General features: G+C 41.8%; 1 protein-coding gene across 3 annotated transcripts in view; it reads left to right on the forward strand.

Moving 5' to 3' along the window:
* Tet2 (tet methylcytosine dioxygenase 2) overlaps window positions 1-21,917 on the forward strand; it is a 79,931-nt gene that overhangs the window by 53,112 nt on the left and 4,902 nt on the right. Inside the window, exons 3-9 of one of the 3 annotated variants that reach the window (XM_032897290.1) lie at window positions 4,667-7,914; window positions 13,181-13,259; window positions 14,371-14,464; window positions 15,261-15,469; window positions 16,686-16,833; window positions 19,471-19,560; window positions 20,900-21,385. In XM_032897290.1, the coding sequence (XP_032753181.1) occupies window positions 4,713-7,914; window positions 13,181-13,259; window positions 14,371-14,464; window positions 15,261-15,469; window positions 16,686-16,833; window positions 19,471-19,560; window positions 20,900-21,190 (4,113 nt within the window). In that variant the 5' untranslated portion in view covers window positions 4,667-4,712 and the 3' untranslated portion in view covers window positions 21,191-21,385. Of the gene's footprint in view, window positions 1-4,666; window positions 7,915-13,180; window positions 13,260-14,370; window positions 14,465-15,260; window positions 15,470-16,682; window positions 16,834-19,470; window positions 19,561-20,899; window positions 21,386-21,917 lie in introns of those variants that run through there. The other 2 variants (XM_032897289.1, XM_032897291.1) reach the window with 2 other exon arrangements.

Here is a 21,917-nt window from a genome sequence, read left to right on the forward strand (position 1 = left end):
TTTTCCACATCCTCTCCAGCATCTGTCCTCACCTGAGTTTTTGATCTTAGCCCTTCTGATTGGCCTGAGGTAGAATCTCAGAGTTGTTGTGATATGCATTTCCCTGATGACTAAGGATGTTGAACATTTCTTTAGGTACTTCTCAGCCATTCAATATTCCTCAGCTGAGAATTCTTTGTTTAGCTCTGTACCCCATTTTTAATAGGGTTATTTGGCTCTCGGGAATCTAACTTGAGTTCTTTGTATACATTGGATATTAGCCCACTATTGGGTGTAGGATTGGTAAAGATCTTTTCCCAATCTATTGGTTGCCATTTTGTCCTAATAACAGTGTCCTTTGCTTTACAGAAGCTTTGCAATTTTATGAGATCCCATTTGTCAATTCTTGATCTTAGAGCATAATGCCATTGGTATTCTAGTTCAGGAAATTTTCCCCACTTTTTCTTCTGTTAGTTTGAGTGTATCTGATTTGATGTGGAGGTCCTTTATCCACTTGGACTTAAGCTTTGTACAGGGTGATAGGAATGGATTGATTTGCATTCTTCTACATGCTGACCTCCAGTTGAACCAGCACCATTTGTTGAAAATGTTATCTTTTTTCCATTGGATGGTTTTAGCTCCTTTGTCAAAGATCAATGACCATTCGTGTGTGAGTTTATTTCTGGGTCTTCAATACAATTCCATTGACCTACCTGCCCATCTCTGTACCAATACCATATAGTTTTTATCACTATTGCTCTGTAATTCAGCTTGAGGTCAAGGATGGTGATCCCCCCCCCCCCAAGTTCTTTTATTGTTGAGTATAGTTTTCACAATCCTGGGCTTTCTGTCATTCCAAATGAATTTGCAAATTGCTCTTTCTAACTCTCCGAAGTTGGAATTTTGATGGGGATTGCATTGAATCTGTAGATTGCTTTTGGCAAAATGGCCATTTTTACTATATTAATCCTACCAATCTGTAGGCATGGGAGGTCTTTCCATCTTCTGAGATCTTCAATTTCTTTCTTCAGAGTCTTGAAGTTCTTGTCATACATACCTTTCACTTGCTTGGTTAGAGTCACACTGAGGTATTTTGTGTTATTTGTGACTATTGTGAAGGGTGTCATTTCCCTAATTTCTTTCTCAGCCTGTTTATCCTTTGAGTAGAGGAAGGCTACTAATTTGAGTGAAGCTTATACCCAGCCACTTTGCTGAAGTTTATCAGGCTTAGTACTCTTGTGAAACTTTTGGGGTCACTTAAGTATACTATCATATCATCTGCAAATAGTGATATTTTGACTTCTTTTCTCATTTGTATTTTTTTTGACCTCCTTTTGTTGTCTGATTGCTCTGGTTAGGACTTCGAGTACTATATTGAATAAGTAGGAAGAGAACGGGCAGCCTTGTCTGTCTAGTCCATGACTTTAGTGGGATTTGCTTCAAGTTTCTCTCCATTTAGTTTGATGTTAGCTACTGGTTTGCTCTATATTGCTTTTACTACTATGTTTAGGTATGGGCTTTGAATTCCTGATCCTTCCAGGACTTCTAACATGAAGGGGTGTTGAATTTTGTCAAATGCTTTCTCAGCATCTAATGAAATGATCATGTTTTTTTTTCCTTTGAGTTTGTTTACATAGTGGATTAAGTTGATGGATTTTGTATATTTAACCATCCCTGCATCCCTGGGATAAAGCTACTTTATCATGATGAATGATTGTTTTGATGTGTTCTTAGATTCGATTTGTCAGAATTTTATTGAGTAATTTTGCGTCAATATTCATAAGGGAAATTGTTCTGAAGTTCTCTTTGTTGGGTCTTCGTTTGGTTTAGGTATAAGAGTAATTATGGCTTCATAGAAGAAATTTGGTAGTGCTCCATCTGTTTCTATTTTGTGCAATAGTTTGGACAGTACTGGTTGGTATGAAGTCTTCTATGAATGTCTGGTAGAATTCTACACTAAACCTATCTGGTCCTGGGCTTTTTTTTGGTTTGGAAAAATTTGCTTATATTTCTTTAGGAGTTATGGGATTCTTTAGATGGCTTATCTGATCCTGATTTTTTTAACTTTGGTACCTGGTATCTATCTAGAAAATTATCCGTATGCTCCCTATTTCTTAAGAGCTACTATAATGCTTAAAGGTTTGTTCATTCATTTTTTTGTTTGTTTGTAGGCAGGTTTTCTCTTTGTAACAGTCCTGGCTGACCTTTGTAGACCAGATCTGTCTGCCTCTGGGATTAAGCATGTGCTACCATGCCAGGTTGCTCATCGATATTCTTATTTTGACACTTAAAAATTAGGACATCAGAAATGCATACATGTGTGCAGCTATGAATAACAGCATTTGTGAATTGGATGCACAGGAATGCAACTTTTTAAATTTCCCTTCACTTCCTTCCCTCCCTCCCCTTTCTCCCAATTTCCTTACTAGTCACACCCACAGCTACCCATCAAAATGTGCTGTAGACATGGACGCTTACATTTCAAAAAGTGAAACCTTGGGCTCCTGAGTGTTCTGCCCCCATCTTTCTTTGGAGGATTAGGGTTATGTGCATGTGCCTTCCGCCTAATTAATGCAGTCCTGGGAACTAAAGCCAGGGCCCTGTATACGCCAGACAGGCCCTGCGCTGAGCTACGTCCCCAACCCACAGTGGATTTTCTTCAGAATTGAGATGCTTTTCACTCTTGTGGCATATTTTAAGTTAGACTAGCCATATTTCAAGGGTGCAGTAATAATAGTTTGTGACCGTATATTCAGGTCTGATGTTTTGGGTATGATTTCAGTCTCCTATTTGGAAGACGTAAACCGTATAGAAAAAGACATCACTTTTGTCTCATAAGAATCAGTTTTAAATTTTTATTAATGCACATAATTGAAGGTATAAAGGCAGTTGAGCAATTCTCTCCTTATTGGTGCCCTTCAGCTGGCTTTCCTCCAGTTTGTTACGTATTTGTTAAGCAAGTGCAGGCATTCTTTTCAGCAGAAGTTCAGAAACCATGTGAAGTTCATCACTAAGGCATGTCAATTGTTGGGACAGCCACCGAGTCCGACAGGTAGCCAGTGAAATGAGTAAGACATCTTTATATGTTAGCAGACAGAGCATCCAGGCGAGTGCTAGCGAGACATCTGGGGACGCCACAGGCCACTGCCCCCATTTTCAGAACATCACCTGTGTGTCCTGTATTTATTTTACCCCCATTCTTTCACTCCTCTTGCCTACAGCATTTTTTACTGCACATAGAACTTTTGAGTTTACTTATTCTGTTATAACTGCAATATAATTGTCATAAAACTTCTGATTCCTTGAAGCTATACTTGCTTTTGGTTTTTTTGGCTACTGTGCTAAATCTTTAGAATCACCTAGATGACAGCATTCCAGATGGTTCTCTTCACTGACCAGTGTACACAGTGTTACTATTGAGACAGCATCTCATTGTATAGCTCTAGTTGCCCCCTAACTCACTATATAGACAAAGCTGTCCATAACTCAGATCCTCCCCCCTGTAAAACCGTGTCCTGGTAAAGCCAATTATAACTTTAGTGGGTTTTTTTTTTTCCAGCATTTCTATATTCTCTGTTTCATTTGCCTTGTCTAAACAGTAAGCACTAATCTAACACTGTTTTAGTCCAGACAGAAAGTAGTGCTCCTCACTACTATAAATACCTTAAAAGAAATAAATAGTGGGACAAAGAATAACTAGATGGAGTATTATGATTTAAACTTTTTTTTATTTTTTAGGTATGTATGTGTGTAAGTTAGTATATATTTCGCAAATGAACTGGATTAGCCACTCAACATGGATAACATTGTGCACTCTCTCATACATACATGCATGCATGCATGCATACATACATACATACATGGGTGCCATGACAGGCATGTAAGGCTCAGGTACCACTGTAGGAGTTCACCCCTTTCACATGTGTCCTGGGGATCAAACAAATCATCAGCATTGGTGACAAGTGCCCTTACCAGTTGAGTCCTCTCACCTACATGCATCCCTTGTGGAAAAATCACCTAAAGTGGCATGGTTGAGGATGGTTGGAGGGTGTGTATTTCTTTCAAACTGAAGGTTGAACTTGGGGAGAGTTCCCTGCACGCTGCAGGAATCCCTTCACACTGACTGACTTCCCTAGCTGAGGGGTCTTTGGCTTCTTTAAGATACACCTTTCACCCATCACCACACAGTACACACTGAGAGCACCGAACTGAAAGGAATTTGAAAAGCATTGATTGCTACAGGCCTGCTAGAGCCAATCAAGTATGGTAGAGAGGAAAAGATACCCAGAATCAAACTCTAGAACATTCTCTCTGATCTTCTGTTAACAAATTGGAGGTAGCCTCAGAGAACTTGGGGGATCCAGTCTCAGAAACTGTTATGGGGGTTATAAGATAGGAAAGCTGGTGCAGTGTCAGTGGACATGATTCCAGGAACACAGAGGAAGCAGCATGACAGCTCAGCCAGCTCAGCGAAGGCTAAAGAAAATGGTTCTCCCCTGATACTAGTTACTGGTGAGGTATAAACCTCTCCAAACAGCTGAGATTCATCCTCTTGATCCCGCTGCCCTTCCCTCCATGCTGAGAAGATGAGGGGCTGTTGGCTAAAAGAGGAAATGAGCGTCTGATTACTATTTTTTGGTATTGGTGCTATTGTAATGCTGTTGAATTTTTGTTTCTGTGTCTTTAGGATTCATTCAAAGGGCAGCCTTGTGGATGGCCCCGAAGCAAGCCTGATGGAACAGGACAGAACCACCCATGCTGAGGGCACCAGGCAGAGTCCATTCCTGATAGCATTACCTTCTCCCGTCAGCCATACAGAACCTCTGGCTGTCAAACTCCAGAATGGAAGCCCGTTAGCAGAGAGACCTCACCCAGAAGTAAATGGGGACACCAAGTGGCAGTCTTTCCAAAGCTATTATGGAATACCCCACATGAAAGGCAGCCAGAGCAGTCATGAGAGTCCAGACTTCATACCTGAAGGCAGAGGGTATTCCAGGTGCTTACAAAATGGAGGGATAAAACGCACAGTCAGTGAACCATCTCTCTCTGGGCTCCATCTGAACACAAAATTGACACTAGACCAAAAAGCTAAGGGAGAAAGTAATAACTTCGGGGAAAGTCAAGAAGGAAACCCAGGTAAAAGCAGCAGCCACCCAAATGTCTCTGGTCTGAGTGATGACAGAGAGCCCGTGACCTCTACAGCCCAGGAAAGCACAGACATAGAGGCTTTCCCAACACGGAACTACAATGGAGTTGAAAACACAGAAATTCCCGAGGAGCAGGAAGGGGGAAATGACAGGAACGTTCTATTACTTAAAAACAAGGCTGTGCTAATGCCTAATGGTGCTACAGTTTCTGCCCCTTCTGTGGAAGACACACATGGTGAATTCCTGGAAAAAACACAGTGTTATCCAGATTGTGTTTCCATTGCCGTGCAGAATAATACCACACCTCACGTAAACGCCCTTAGCGGTCAGGCTGCTATTGAGCTGCCTCGTGAGATCACTCAACCATCGCTTACCTCAGCGCAGATCAATTTCTCGCAGACCTCAAGCTCCCAGCTGCCTCCAGAGCCAGCTGCAATGGTGACTAAGGCCTGTGATTTGGATAGTGCCAGTAAACCAGCTGGAGTACTAGGTACCTGTGCTTTTCAGAAAGCCGAACACCAACAAAAGTCAGTTTTGGGAATAGGCCCATCGTCTTGTGCAGAAAACATCCAAGGGAACACGAAGCCTTTTGCTGAAGAATACTATGCTGGTTCCGACAGTGATTTGCAAACTTCTCTTGGCAGCTCCGAACAGTGCATAAAGCAAAAGGAAACCAATGGTGCTTACTTCGGGCAAAGCTCAGTGTTCCCTGAAGATTCCATTTCTGCCACTACCACGACGCCACCATCACCATCTCCTCTTGCTCCCCGTCCCGTTCTTCAGCTTCCTTCAGAAGGAAAAGGCACTCTGAATGATGTAGCTTTGGAAGAACACCACCGCTACCCCAACCAAAGTGACCTAACTCTTTCAAGGGAAGGGAAAACAGAGCATCAACCTAAGACGTCATCTAGCCAGAATCTGAACACATCTGTACATACACCCAACCCCCCCTTGATGCTTCCAGAACAGCATCAGAATGATTGCGTCCCACAGTGCTCTGAAAAAACAAGGAAAGTGTCAGATTATCGCATGTATTACCTGCCAAATCATGGCCACGGTGGAGAGTTACAAGAAAATAGCCAGTATCTGATGGGACACGGGGAGCCCAAGATTCTGAAGGATGCAAAACGCAGGGCAAACACAAGGTTCTGGCCTGCAGCGCCTGGCTGGATAGAACAAAGGCATCACATTTTTAAAAGCTCCAACAGACAGGAATGCAAGGCACGCCCCAGATGCCTCGCCTTCGCTATCAGACCAGCTCCTACCAATCAGATAGGCTCCATACAGTCCACTGGAAGTGTAAACATGACAGGAGAATTCCAAAGGCCACCTTACATCCAGAAAACGGCTCAGCCAGAGCAGAAGTCCCAAATGTACCAAGTGGAAATGAATCAAGGACCCTCTCCGAATCAAGGACCCTCTCCGGGTATGGGGGACCAACATCTACAGTTCCAGAAAACTTCCTACCAGGAGTGCATCTCCAGGACAGATCTGCCCCCTGAGGCTCACGGGCCTCAGTATCATTTCCAGCAAAGAGTAGATCCCTCCACGGACAAGCATTTGAGCCAACAGGCCACAGAGGCTGAACTATTTTCCAGCTTTTTACAACATACCCCTCATAAGCAGGCAGCACAAACACAAGCATCCCAGAACTCTAATTTCCCTCAAGTCTGCCAGCAGCAGCATCAGTTACAGAGAAAGAATAAAGAGCAGGTGCCTCAGACTTTCTCTCACCTCCACGATACCAACGATGAGCAAAGACAGGGCCAGTGTTTTGGCCCAATTAAAGCGGAAGAAAGCTTTTGTGGCAAAAATCAGTACTCAAAACCGAGTAATTTCCAAACTCACAGTGCCCAGGGGGGGTTGGAGCAAGTACAGAATGTAAATAGAAGTTTTCCTTATGCGAAGATCGTAACACCAAACTCGAGCAAAGTACAAACTCTCTGTTCAAATTATACACACCCGGCTTCCGAGAGCAGAGAACAAAATCTCTTCATAGGAAATAAGACCCCAAACCTGCAGAACATGCAGTGTTTCCCGAATAATGTGACCCCAAGTCAGGACGTTGCTCACAGGTGCTTTCAAGAACACGAGCAGAAGCCTCGCCAAGCTTCATCTCTACAGGGTCTTAAAGGCAGCAACTCAGTGCCTCCGGCTGAAGCAACTCGACCGAGGTATTTGGTGCATATTCAAGCAAAGGCACTCCCTGTGCCCAAGCAAGGAGGAAGTCACACACAGATCTCCCCTCAGAAGGACACCCAGAAGCATGCTGCCTTAAGGAGGCTTCTCTTGCAGAAGCAGGAACAGCAGCAAATACAGCAATCCCAGTCTGAGTCCGGCCATCATCAGATGCCCAGGCCAATCAAGATTGAGCCTGGATCCAAACCCTCTTCCTGTAAACACCCCATGTCGGGGCCACAAGAAAATATGCCCAAAAGGATAAAGCAAGAGAGCCCCTTGCTGAGCTGCGATGGTGCGCGGGGTGCGCGGCCGGAAAGCATCATCGAGACGATGGAGCGACACCTGAAGCAGTTCCAGCTCAAGGCGCTCTGCGACTATAAGATCCTGACCCTCAACTCACAGAGACAGGGGGATGTGGAAACACCTACAAATGCCCACTCTGCGGGCTCTGAGAACCACACCCCAGCTGCAGAGCCACAAGCGTCTCTTTCAGAAAAGACGCCAACCAAAAGAACAGCCGACTCTGTTCTCACTGACACTTCAGAATCGCCTTCCGATTCAGACACTCCTGTAGAGGATATCAGTTGCAAAGCGTGCAAAAATGCAGGTAAGTGCCGAAAACATACCGAACGAAGCACGCGGTGTTTGACAGGATTAGAATTAGGTAATTATCTTCATATATGTGTCTTCTTTCTTAAGCTGGAGTCTAGGAGCCTATATATATATATATATCTTTAATCTTTTTTTACAGTCCAGTCATTATCCTTCAACAGTTCTTCATCCCATTCTTTCTTCCCTGTCTCCAAAAGGATGTCCCCACACACCCACCCTGCCAGGCCTCTCCACTCCCTGGGACCTCTAGTCTTTCAAGGGTTAGGTGCATCTTCTCTCACTGAGGCCAGACCAGGAAGTCCTATGCTGTATGTGTGTCAGGGGCCACATTATCAGCTGGCATATGCTGCCTGGTTGGTGGCTCAGTGTCTGAGAGATCTCGGGTCCATGTTAGTTGAGATTGCTGGTCTTCTCATGGGATCGCCCTCCTCCTCAACTTCTAGCCTTTCCCTAATTAAACTACAGGACTCCCCAACTTCAGACCCTTGGTTGGATATAAATATCTGCTTCTGACTCAAGTCATCTGCTTGTTGGGCCTCTCAGAGGGCAGCCCTGTTAGGCTCCTGTCTGTAAGCACACAATAGCATCTATAGCAGTGTTAGGCCTTGGTGCCTCCCCTTGAGCTGGATCCCAATTTGGGCCGTCACTGGTCCTCCTTTCTTTAAGGCTGTACTCCACTTTTTGTCCCTGCGGTTCCTTTAGACAGGAAAAATTCTGGGTCAAAGTTCTTGACTGTGGGATGGTAACCCCATCCCTCCACTTGATGCCCTGTCTTTCTTTTGAGGTGGATTCTCCAAGTTTCCTCTCTCCACTGTTGGGCATTTCATCTAAGGTCCCTTCCCTTGAGTCCTGAGTGTCTCTCACCTCCCAAGTCTCTGGTACATTAGAGGGTCCTCCCAACCCTCACCTCCCGAGTATGTTTCTATTCATTCTGCTGACCCTTGGCTTCACTCCTGGTCCCTCCTCCCCCTAATACCTGATCATGTCCCCCTTTTCTTCTGCCCTTCACCATACCGTCTCCTACCCAGTTCCCTCCCTCTCCCACAGCTCTCTACTTTCTTCCATCTCCCAAGTGGGATTGAAGCACCCACACTTGGGCCCTGTGGCTTGTTAACCTAACCATCTTGAGTTCTGTGGATTGTATCCTGGGTAGGTACTTTATACTTTTTTGGCTAATATCCACTTATTAGTGAGTGCATATCTGGTCTTTTTGGGTCTGAGCTACCTCATTCAGGATGATATTTTCTTGTTCCATCCATTTGCCTGCAAAACTCATGATGTCCTTATTCTTAATAGATGAATAGCATTCCATTGCGTAAATGTACCACATTCTCTGTATCCATTCTTCCATTGTGGAAGAATGGGTTGTTTTCCAAACAAATAAGGTGCCACTATGAACATAGTGGAGCATATGTCCTTGTGGCATGGTGGGGCATCTTTTGGGTATACTCCCAAGAGTGGTATACCTGGGTCTTCGGGTAAATGTATTTGCAATTTTTCTGAGGAGCCTCCAGATTGATTTCCAGAGTGGTTGTATCAGTTTGCAATTCCACCAGCAATGGAGGAGTGTGCCTCTTTCTCCACATCCTTGCCAACATATGCAGTCACCTGAGGTTCTGATCTTCACCATTCTGATTGGTGTGAGGTGGACTAGAATCTCAGGGTAATTTTGATTTGCAGTTCCCTGACGACTTTGAGCATTTCGTTAAGTGCTTCTCAGCCATTCTAAATTCCTCTGTTGTGATTTCACTGCTTAGTTCTATAGCCCATATTTTTTTATTGTTTTTTTTGAGTTTTTTGCAGGTTAGCTTCTTGAGTTCTTATCAGATGTGGGGTTAGTGAAGATTTTTTTCCAAATCTGTAGGTTGCTGATTTGTCTTATTGACTGTGTCCCTTGCCTTACAGAAGTTTTCCAGTTTCATGAGGTCTCATTTATCAATTCTTGATTCTTGAGCCTGAGTCATTGGAGTTCTGTTTAGGAAACCCCCCCCCCCATGCCCATGATTTCAAGACTCTTCCCCACTTTCTCTTCTATTAGATTGAGTGTATCTGGTTTTATGTTGAGGTCCTTGATCCACTTGTACTTGAGCTTTGTGCAAGGTGACAGTTAGGAATCTCTTCATTTTTTACTTATCAATCACCATTTATTGAAAATGTCTTTTTCCACTGGATGGTTTTGGCTTCTTTGTCAATTATCAAGTGTCCATAAGGGTGTGGTTTTATTTCTGGGTCTTCAATTCTATTGTATTTATCAATCTGTCAATACTCAACAAAACTGGAAAATATAGCTGAACCATATGATTTTCTAACAAAGTTAAATCAAGAGCTGGTAAACTATGCAGGGTCATAATCCCCTCAGGAAATAGAACTCATTAAAAATCTCCCAGCCAGGGCCAAATGGCTTAAATGCAGAATTCTACCAGACCTTCAAAGAGCTAATACCAATATTCCTCAAAGTATTCTATAAAATAGAAGCAGAAGGAACACTACCTAATTCATTCTATGACGCCGCAATTATTCTTATACCTAAACCACACAGAGACCCAACCAAACTTCAGACCAAAATTCCCTTATGAATAAATACTCAAATTCTTGCAAACTGAATCCAAGAATACATCAACGATCATTCACTGTGATCAAGTAGGCTTCATTCCAGGGATGGGAGATCCGTTAATGTTATCCACTATATAAATAAACTCAAAGAAAAATCACATGATCATCTCATTAGATGCTGAAAAGGACTTGGACAAAATACAACACACCTTAATGTTAAAAGTATTGGAGAGATCAGGAATTCAACACCCATACATAAACATAATAAAAGCAAACCAACAGCCAATATCAAATTAAATGTGAGATACTTGAAGCAATTCCACTAAAATCAGGGACAAGACAAGGCTGCCCACTGTCTCCCTATCTGTTCAATATAATATTTGAAGCTCTAGCTGGAGCAAGACAACAAAAGGAGATCAAGGGGATACAAATTGGAAAGAAAGAAGTCAACATTCACTCTTCACAGATTTTATGATAAAATACCTAAGCGACTCCCAAAATTCTACCAGAAAACTTCCACAGCTGATAAACAACTTCAGCAAAGTGGCTGGATATAAAATTAACTCAAACAAATCAGTAGCCTTCCTCTGTACAAATGATAAATGAGCTGAGAAAGAAACTAGGGAAACAACATTCTTTACAACAGTGACAAATAATAAAAAGTATCTTGTTGTAACTTTAACCAAACAAGTGAAAGATCCGTAAGGCATGACATCAAGTCTCTCAAGAAAGAAATCCAAGAAGACATCAGAAAATGGAGAGATCTCCTGTGCTCATGGATTATTACGATTAACATAGTGAAATCGACTATCCTACCAAAAAGCAATCTCCATCAAAATTACAACACAGTTCTTCAAAAACATGGAAAGAGAAATTCTCAATTTGATATGGGAAAACAAAAACAGGATAGTAAAAACAAAAAAAGATTTAATTTATTTTGTGTATGAGTACATTGTTGGCTGTCTTCAGACACACCAGAAGAGGGCATTGGATCCCATTACAGATGGTTGCGAGCCACCATGTGGTTGCTGGGAACTGAACTCAGGACATCCAGAAGAACAGTCAGTGCTCTTATCCAGCTGAGCCATCTCTCCAGCCCTGAAAACAATTCCTAACAATAAATCCCCATCCCTGACCTCAGACTATACTGGGAACCATTTATAAAGTCTCAAAAACTTTTGTTTTTCTTTGTCTTGCAATGCAAAAGGAGAAACTTTTCACTTATATGAACCCCCCTTCAAACCCTGCCGATGCATGTGTTCATTTCCCCTCTAACCAGAGCTTAATATTCATTAGAATTTTTCTTTTAAGGATATGTCTATATATCCATATATATCTATATTCATATATCCATGTATAGATATAGATGGATTTTATCTGCATATACTCACATGAGAGGAGGCTGTTGGGTCCTGTGGGAATACTGTGTGAGCCACCATGGGGAGACAGGATTGATATGTGGAAGAGCAGCGGCTATGCTTGAGCTGCTTAAGGGTTGTTTTTGAAAACTGGTCTAGCCCCTGCTATCTTGGAACTCACTGAGTAGCTCAGGTTGGCCTGCTTCTGCCTCCCAAGTGCTGGGAGTGCTTCACCATACCCAGCCTGAATCTATATAACTTTTCTATCAGAGGAGGCGTGCAGGCAGGAAAATCTATTTATTTACTTACTTACTTACTTATTTATTATTTACTTACTGTATTTACTTCCTTAACAAAGCAGTGTCAGGAACCATGTTTAAAGTTTGTGGGTGGATATTAATTAGATTTCTGGGTATCAAGGAAGTTACTATTTTTAGTCTTGAATTGAAAAATCGACACAATTTGTTACAAGGTTTTTAGTACAAAGTTAGAAGGTTCTGATGAAGTTAGCCCTTAGTGCTCTTTTTGGAGCACTTAGAAAGTAACTCCCTTTCCGATTAACATTCTTTGTGTTTTGGGTTCCTTTGATTTTTTTGATTAAAAATGGTATTTTTTAAATGCCTTGTTAAAATTTGTTTTGTGATGGGTGTGGGGCTGAAAGATAGGAGCAGTTTCTGGTCCTCATGGGTGTAGTTGAAGGGGTATTAAAGGAACACCGTATATTGCTGTTTAAAGCCCCATGTCACACTCACTGACACACGTGGTAGGCTGGTCTTCTGCCCTGTGGGGGGCTATTAAGTGGAGCACTAGGTTCTCCCCTTTACTCCTACAACTAACACTTTTACCCGACTAGTTGAGAAACGTAAGAAACGTAAGAAGCGTAAGAAGCGCAAGAAGCGCAGTCAAAATAACTCCAACCGAATGGTACAGACAAAGTCTGGACCCAGCAAGGCGAAACAGAGGCGGAAAAGGAAGAGACGGGCAAATGGCAAGCATGATTCTTGTTAGATTTCTTTCTTTCCTGCTTTAAAAACAAAACCTCATCGTAGTTTATCACATATAATACAGTCTAATTCCTTTACTGTCTGGTTCTATATCTTGATTTAAAATTTCTTATGTTGTATCTGAAATGCAGTGATAATTTTCCAATAGTTATTGTCTGTATTACTTGGCTTGGCACGTTCTCCAATAGACCAAGCCACCAGTGTACTCTGATTTAAGGCAAAAAAAAAAAAAAATCATTAAGTTACTCAGGGGCCATTAATGTACAGTTGGAGGGTGATCTTTGTGGATGTAGCCTTAATATTTAGTATAATCGAGGTCTAAAATAATCTTCTATTATCTCAACAGAAAAAGATGAAGGTCCTTATTATACCCATCTAGGAGCTGGTCCTAATGTGGCAGCTATTAGAACAATCATGGAAGAAAGGTAATTAACTCAAAGGCACAGGGCAGATGAATGGTTATCCTTTGTATCCGACAGTTTTTCCCAGTTCCCCCCACATAGAGCAGTAAACAAGTGTACATCAAGTGATTATCAGTAGGCTGCCAACCCAACACACTGCTAAGCAGCACACTCACAGTATTTGACAGAACAAATAGTCACTTAGCTGACATAGGCTGCCCACTCGGAGATGATGCTAGAAAATCCAGGCACAAACAAACCAACCAGCCAACCTGCATGAGAGTGCTGGCACAGGTTACAAAGGGAGGCCTCCGCTGGCTTTCTCCTACTTACCTAATGGTGTTTCAAAGAAATGAAAAGTAGTATGAGTAAGGACCACTGAGTTGAAGCTTTCGCTTCGGAAAAGAGGTGTTTCTCTTACAAAAGAAAGCAAGCGTAAAAGGCTGAGAAAGGTTGACTAAGAGACTTCATTTACTTTTGAAAACTGTCATTCTGAGGTATCTACATTTAATTTAATCTGTATGTTGAAAACTGGGAAAAGGCTTTTCTTTCCTATAAATAGAGCTCTGAGCGAAGGTGTCTGTGCGGTTAAGTAGCAGAGTTTTTAAAATGTATTTGCATATGTATGGCCAGTACACAATATTCTTGCTTTATTTTCAAATCATTTGCCTCCAGGTTTTTATGTAGAAATTCACCATGTAGCCCATCCCCCAGCCACAGTATCCTGCCAGAGCTACCTAATTTTCTTTTGTTAACAGTGCATAGCACTTTGGCACACCAGGAATGTGATCTGTTTCTAGAGTTCTAACTTTTTCAAGAGAGCTGGTTACCAACTTGGCCAGATGTCTTTAGAAACAAAAGCTTTCTAAAAACTTAGTTATTCGAACTGTAAGCTAAATTTAGTAAAGGATGTCACCCAGCATATAATTAATTACAGAATAATCCATTATAATTTCTGATACATCTGGATGCTGAAGAAAAGACATTGTGCATTATGACCAATTTAAAAAAAAATAAATTAAACCCTTCATTTCTTCAGATGTGGTTGCAGGAAAAAAAAAAACCCTACACTTAAATGTCTAAATAGTTTGATTGCTTCTTGAAGTCATCTAATAATAGTGTATGTTTCTTTAAGGTTTGGAGAGAAGGGTAAAGCGATTAGAATTGAAAGAGTCATATATACTGGTAAAGAAGGCAAGAGCTCTCAGGGATGTCCTATTGCTAAATGGGTAAGTGTCCTTGTCAGTGATCTTGCTCTTTCTGTCTCGGTCATTTCTATTCATTTATGTAACCTCAAAAATTGGCTTGCCCAGCTCTTGCCAAAGAGCAGTGCCAGTTGGAGGGAGCACATTCTATGTATCCTCGTATTCTAACGGCAGAGTGGTTCTGAGATCATGAACACACCATTGAAATAATTTAGAGGTCAAAAGCAGTGGTCTCAGCTGCGGGTTTCTACCCCTTAGGTTGACTTTTTCACAGGGGTCAACTGAGAGACAATTGGAAAACATAGATATTTACATTATGATTCATAATAGTGGCAGAATGACGGTTATGACGTAGCAATGAAAATAGTTTTATGATTGGGCATCACCACAACATGAACTGTATTAACGGGCACAGCTTCAGGAAGGCTGAAAACCACTGGTCTAAAGAATAGTCCTTAGACTGTGAAGAAACAGTTTTCAATTGATATTTATATTGCTGCTTAATATTTATAGTGCCACGTAAAGAAAGCCTTCAACTAAGACCCTGCATGTCTTTTCTGTAGTTCTTACTACAGGAGGTATTAACATAACTGTCCCACTGTACCAGGCATGGTCTTCTAGCACTGAGTTCCTGGACAGTTCCTTTTGACAGTTGCTTGGGTTCCCACAGTACTGCTGGGCAATAAAAGATCAATTAATTGCAGGTGGTGATAATTTTGAACCAGACATGAAAAGTCTGCATATGCAAGTCTTGGCTCCCATTGACCCTTGTTCTGTTTTGGGGGGGTGGGGCTGTTGGGTGGACTGTCGATTCACACAGGTGTATCGGAGGTCAAGTACTGAGGAGAAACTGCTGTGTCTGGTCCGCGTCCGAGCCAAGCATTCGTGTGACACTGCAGTGATCGTGATTGTCATCCTGCTGTGGGACGGAATCCCGAAGCCGCTCGCGTCCGAGCTCTACTCAGAACTCACAGAGATTCTGAGTAACCGTGGCATATGCACCAACCGCCGCTGTGCTCAGAATGAAAAGTAAGTGGTTTAGGCTCCTCCCACTCTCCAGAGGGACTTGAATTTGTGTGTTGATAAGGTGGGGCGGGCACATGTTTATTTCATAGTCAGGACAGTGAATGCTTGTGGTCCACTTACACCATTAGGGGTCATTGTTCAGGAGCCATTTCTGGTAAAATCTAGTTGTCTGCGCCCAATGGCTTTGGTTTTTATCATCTCTGTTCAATTCTTGTGCCGTGCTGGACTCTTCTTATTAAGTAAGATACCATTTCAGTATCCAGGTCATTGACTTTTAAATGTTTAGGAATGTTCTTTCTTGCCAAGTTGAGGAAATTTCTTCATTGTCATGAAGTTTTTATTTTATTTTTTTGTCATTATCTCTATGGGTGTGTTCATGCTAGTGTCCACAGAGGCTACAAGTGTTGGACACCCCTGGACTGGACCTATAGGCAATTGCGAGCTACCCAATGTGTATGCTGGAGAATAAACTTGAACATGCTCTTTGCAAAATCTACTGATTTCTTTTGCATGCTGATTTTTGTGTTCTGTAGTTTGCTGGAAAGACTTTGAGCATTGAATAATCTTGCCTCATTCTTGATGTGCGAGGAACTGGTCACCGTTTAGTATATGTTGACTGGCTTCATCATGGATCCTTATTATTTTGATAGGTTCTTTCCATTCCTAGTTTCTTTAGCACTTCTTGTGAAGGAATATTCATGTTTGTTTGAGAAAATTATGTGATTTCTGTTATTACATTGGTTTGTATGTTCAGCCAAGAAGCCACGATGTATGACCTCAATGTGTTCTTAAATATGATCTGTAAGAATTTATTCTCCTATGTTCATCAGGGAAACTAGTCAATAGTTTGGTTGTCTTATTGACTAGATATCAGAGTAATTTGTAGAATGTCTAGTAGTAGTTTTTTTCCCCCTTATCAGAATGTGTATATACCATTACATTTATAAATAATGCACCAAGTATATTTTAATTGGTCATTACAATAATAAAAATAAAACAGAACACAATAAAGATGAATGAGAATTAGACTGGCCAAACAATGCATGAAAACAAATATCTTTGACACACATAATTACATGGGTTCTAGGTATACTCAGTCAACATTTAAAAGGTAGAAATTATTCCTGCCTCTTTAAGACATGTAAATGGCTCAGTACCACACGATAAACAGGGGGATATTGTCAGAGACTATTTCTAATGCCCTTTGTTCTCTCAGTAGAAACTGTTGTTGTCAGGGTGAGAATCCAGAAACCTGCGGTGCCTCCTTTTCTTATGGTTGTTCTTGGAGCATGTACTATAATGGATGTAAGTTTGCCAGAAGCAAGAACCCAAGGAAATTTAGGCTACATGGAGATGAGCCTAAAGAGGTGGGTTTGTTTCCTAATCTATAACCTATTTTTCATACAGAATTAATGAAGCACGGTGACCTGTCCTACTCTCAATAACAGAAGGAATATTATCTCAGATGAACCTACATTTTCTGGTTAAATCCTAAATATAAATTACTTTATAAGTTTATCATAAATATGTATAGCAGCACAAATTATTTATTCCTGCATGTGGGCGGTCAGCTAGGATTTCTGCACGTGACCAAAATTGACTGGGGGAGAAAAGGACTTATCTTGCCTTGAAGATTGTAGTTCATACAGGGAGTTCAGAGCAGGAACCTGGAGACACAGAGAACATGCAAGTAAACTGTGCAAAGGCCAGGAATGGGTGGTTTTCTGTCTTGTTTCCTACTGCTTGATTGAGCCATTTATAGTAGTACCCTGGACTGCCAGCCCAGGAGTGGCACTACCCACAGTGAGCTGGGCCTTCCCATATCTATTAATCATCAATCAAGATTATGAACTACCGGCTTGCGTACAGGGTGGTATTTTTAAAATGGAAATTGCCTTTTCCAGAATGACCTGGCACAACTAGCCAGCTCATACGCCTTTATAGACTACCCATGCCAAAAGTAAATTACATTGATTTGGCTAGCCTGGACTAAAGAGTGGGGCCCAGTGTCTGTGATATGGGCAATGGATGGACCCTTGATGTCTTTGCACTCTGATTTCTCAATGTAATTTCACACTGATATGCACAGTAATGAGGCTCCATTTAACATTTCATAGAGTATTTGGACAAAAATTTGCCTATTCTTTCTTAGATCAATTAAGAAGTGTTTGCATATTAAAACGTGTCCTCCTTGAAAAGATGCTGGAAATTACTATGGCAATGAATCATGTTGCAAACAAGGACAAAAATATTGCGGATTTAGGGGCTAGAGAGATGTAGGGGTTAAGAGCACTGACTGTTCTTCCAGAGGGCCTGAGATCACTTCCCAGCACCCACACAGCAGCTCACAACTGTCTTGTGTGTGACTCCAGTTCCAGGGGATCTGACACTCAGACACATGCAAGTAAACTCCCAATATATAGATAGATAAATTATAAAAATATTGGATGTATATGTAATATATAAATACTAGTTTTTAAGGAAGGAATACTTCATTGGAGAAAGGGATATCATATCAGGAAACTAAAAAATTAAGATTTGTGATATCATTCACTTTAAAGTCTGAATTGTGGAATTCATGCTTCTACTATTTCTAATATCTCACGATTTAAGTTACTGTAGTGAATGTATTCAGGCAATTAAAAAGCAGGTTGAGATTTTAGTATACATATACACAGTTCAAACAAATGAGCATTGATTTCTCACTTAAAACCATCAAACTTTATCTCAAAATACAGATTCTTTGGAAGACAATACTTTTTAGACTTTAGGATTTAATTAAGAGAGTGTAAACTTTGACTGAATGACCAAAAAACTTTTATTTGACACTTCTGTGTTAACATTTCCTCTCCATTCACTGTAACTATTGAATCTTAGGTGTTAGAACCCCCATGTGGTTATTAAATTTGATGTATTCCTCCTCTAAAAGGGAAAATTTTTTATCTTTATCTGCGGTTATAAATTAAATGATGATGCAAATAAGCCAGATTTTACCTGCCCCGCTATTCGCATCTCTTGATGTGTGTCATGCATTTGTGTGTACACCTGTACATACTTATGGTAGCCTCTTTATCCCTTTTTGAGAAAGAGTCTCACTGAACTCAGGCTGTTTTGACTAGAATGGGTATCACGCGAGCCCCAGCTTTCCTTATGCCTCTACCACCCCAGAACCGTTATTATGAGTGCCCCCATGCTTTGTGTGAGAACTCGAGCTCCACCTCAGCTCGCCATGTGTGCCCATGCAGGTGCCCTGGAGCCCAGAAGGCCTGTAAACACCTGGAACTGAGTTACTGTAGTTGTGAGCTAGCCACCCAACATGAAGAAAAAGGTCTGGGTCCTCTAGAGGAGCAGCGAGCATCCACCACTGAGCTTTCTGTCTCCCCAGCCTCCTGAGATTATTCAACAGTAGCAGTTTTAAAATAAGAGCATTTCAGTGGGAACTTATAAACCAAGTATCAGGACATGCTACTTTAGAAGCCCATCGGAAACTTTTCTTTGTGAGCGAGGGGGTAATAGAAACATAGCAATGTTTCCCTTTTTAAACAAGCTGTTCAGTATGTAGCTAGTCACGAGAATTTCATCCACATTTAAAGTATCCAGCAATTCCTATAAAGATGTCATCTGAACGTTTGAAGTGCTTAGAAGTAGCCAGATTTAGTAGTTCATCTTTCTTGATGAACATTTGAATAGTGGAAGGGAAATGTGTCTGTTCCCAGGAGTCAGCTGACTTATTCACCACCCCACCCCCAGCACAGGCTTGTGTTTACAAATTGTCCCTTGTCTGCATGCAAAGTAGACACTGAGTCTATCCTACCCAACCCAAAGAGAGAACACCGGCTAGGATAGCACACAAATTCATATTAGAAGTGGTCTTTTTAGAAAGATTTCCTATGTAAGAAAAACACTATGCTTGGGGATAATTCATCTGATTGTGTTCTGTCTAAATGTACACCGAGGTTTACATCCATGTTTAATTTAGGGTTTAATCTTTCATTTTTGTACAGGAAGAGAAACTTGGCTCCCACCTGCAAAACCTGGCTACTGTTATTGCTCCAATATACAAGAAACTTGCACCTGATGCCTACAGGAATCAGGTAAGTTGTTGTTCATGAGTCAAACTTCATTACTGGTGGCCTAGCAAGTCCAAAACAGTTTGTTTTCTCAAGAAAGGGTTTCTCTGAGTAGCCTTGGCTGTCCTGGATCGACTGGCCTCTACCTCCTCCTAAATTCTGGGATTAAAGGTGTGCACCGGGTTAGGGATTTAGCTCAGTGGTAGAGCACTTGCCTAGCAAGTGCAAGGCCCTGGGTTCGGTCCTCAGCTTCGGGGGTGTGTGTGTGTGTGTGTGTGTGTGTGTGTGTGTGTGTGTGTGTGTGTACCACCTGCTCCCAGCCTCAAAACTATTTTTGAAGGAGTTACTTCTTCATAGCCTTTTAAAGTTTTTCATTCTCTTTGTCATGTACATGAGGGCCACCCTGCATTTACGGAAATGTACTACATGGTAAGGGCCTTGGGCCCCTTGCTTCTGAGCCAGATGTTCTTAGCCTTTAAAACTACTTGATTAAAATGAAAGTTAAAAAAAAAAAGCAACCATCACATACATAATAAAAGCTAGGATAGGAATATGTACACAGAAAAAAGGGTGTTCGAGACTGTCTGGTACGAAACAACGAACGATGTCTGAAGTCCCCTATACCGACTCATCAGTTGTCCTTTAAGTGTTCGTGAGAGGAAGGAGGAAGAAGTGATTAGATTCTTATTTAGAAGGTAGATCCTGCATAGTAACTACGGTCAGAAGAACTGTCTACACGGGTTTTCTTCCAACCCGTGTATTTCATTTTACTTGGGTTATTTCCTTGAAGCTGCAGAAGACTAAATGTGCGATCATCCTCATTCGTCTGTGGCGGAGGGAGAAAGCACCAGAAACTGGCAGAAACCTCAGGGAATCATGGGGATATAGACCTGATTTGTTACAACAAATAGATAGACCTGACTGTTACAGCAGTGGTTACATGGGTGTGCACATAGGTCAAATGAGATTGCCTTCCATAAACACTACTTAATGTGTTCATGGGCAGGGTATATTTAGGAACATATGCTACAATAACAATTATGCATGCATATATGTACATGTTTCACTAATGAGTAGTTAAGGTGGGGTCATGTGTTCAAAAGAGAGGGGGGGAGGGTTAGATGAGAGGGTTTGGAGGGAGGAAGGAGAAGGGAGAAATGTGGGACCTGGCAGTGTCAGTCAGTAGTAGACTGCTTACCTAGCTTCATCGTGAACTCTCGCATCACACTACCTCACAGTTTTCCTCAGGAATAGTGTGCTCTGACTTTGGTCGTTCCATTATGTTCTAGATATAAAGTGCAAAAACTACTTCATTCATTCATTCATTCTAAAGTACCTTCCCATTGACACATCCATCTCTCAGGTCGAGTTTGAACACCGAGCTATAGAATGCCGTTTGGGTCTGAAGGAAGGCCGGCCATTCTCAGGGGTCACTGCATGTCTGGACTTCTCTGCTCATGCCCACAGAGACCAGCATAACATGGCAAATGGCAGCACAGTGGTAAGTGGCACCCTGCGATCCCAGCAGCCTCTACCAGCGAAGCACAAGCTGCCTGCTGCTTGGCACAGAGCACATGTGTTTCAGCAGGGGTCACCAGACCATGTGTTCACGGATCAATTACGAGCTTCCTGGTTACTACTGGCACTCTCGTAACCGAGTAGCACATTAGCAGCAATGTTGACAACCGCACAAGAATTTGGGTGTCCTTAGCATTCTAAATAAATCTCGTCTATACATTTCAAAGCACTTGTCAAGAAAATAAAAAAAGTTGGGTCTGGAGAGGACCTGAGTTCCACTCCCAGTACCTATACCAGCTCTGTGGAACTTGTATACTCCTGATTTCTGCAGTCGTGAGTCGAATCTTTTTAAAAGGAAAATCAAAATTCAGCTGGGCAAGTGGCTCAGCCAGGGAATACAATCTCCTTCCAGCTGAAGAAGAGAATTGGGTCCCCTATACCTATGCAAAACCAACCCAGTGCTGTAGAAGGCATCTTTAATCACCCAGCATTGGGAAAGTGGACGCAGTGAGGCTTGCTGTCCAGTCATCCAGTAAGATCAGTGTGCTTCAGGCTCCCTGAGATACCCTGTTCCCAAAAGTCAGGTAGAAAGTTGTTGATGCTTCCTGTCATTTGTTTGTGACTTATACAGGAAGTCCACAGGAGCTCGTGCCTGCATAGCACAGTAGGACAATGGATTAATTCAGCCTTGGTTTTTTTTTTTAAAGATTTATTAATTTATTATATATAAGTACACTGTCGCTGTCTTCAGACACACCAGAAGAGGGCATAGGATCTCTTTACAGATGGTTGTGAGCCACCATGTGGTTGCTGGGAATTGAACTCAGGACCTCTGGAAGAGTTTGGTGCTCTTAACCGCTGAG

This window comes from Rattus rattus, chromosome 3 (genome assembly GCF_011064425.1).
Source record: "Rattus rattus isolate New Zealand chromosome 3, Rrattus_CSIRO_v1, whole genome shotgun sequence".
NCBI classification, from domain to species: domain Eukaryota; kingdom Metazoa; phylum Chordata; class Mammalia; order Rodentia; family Muridae; genus Rattus; species Rattus rattus.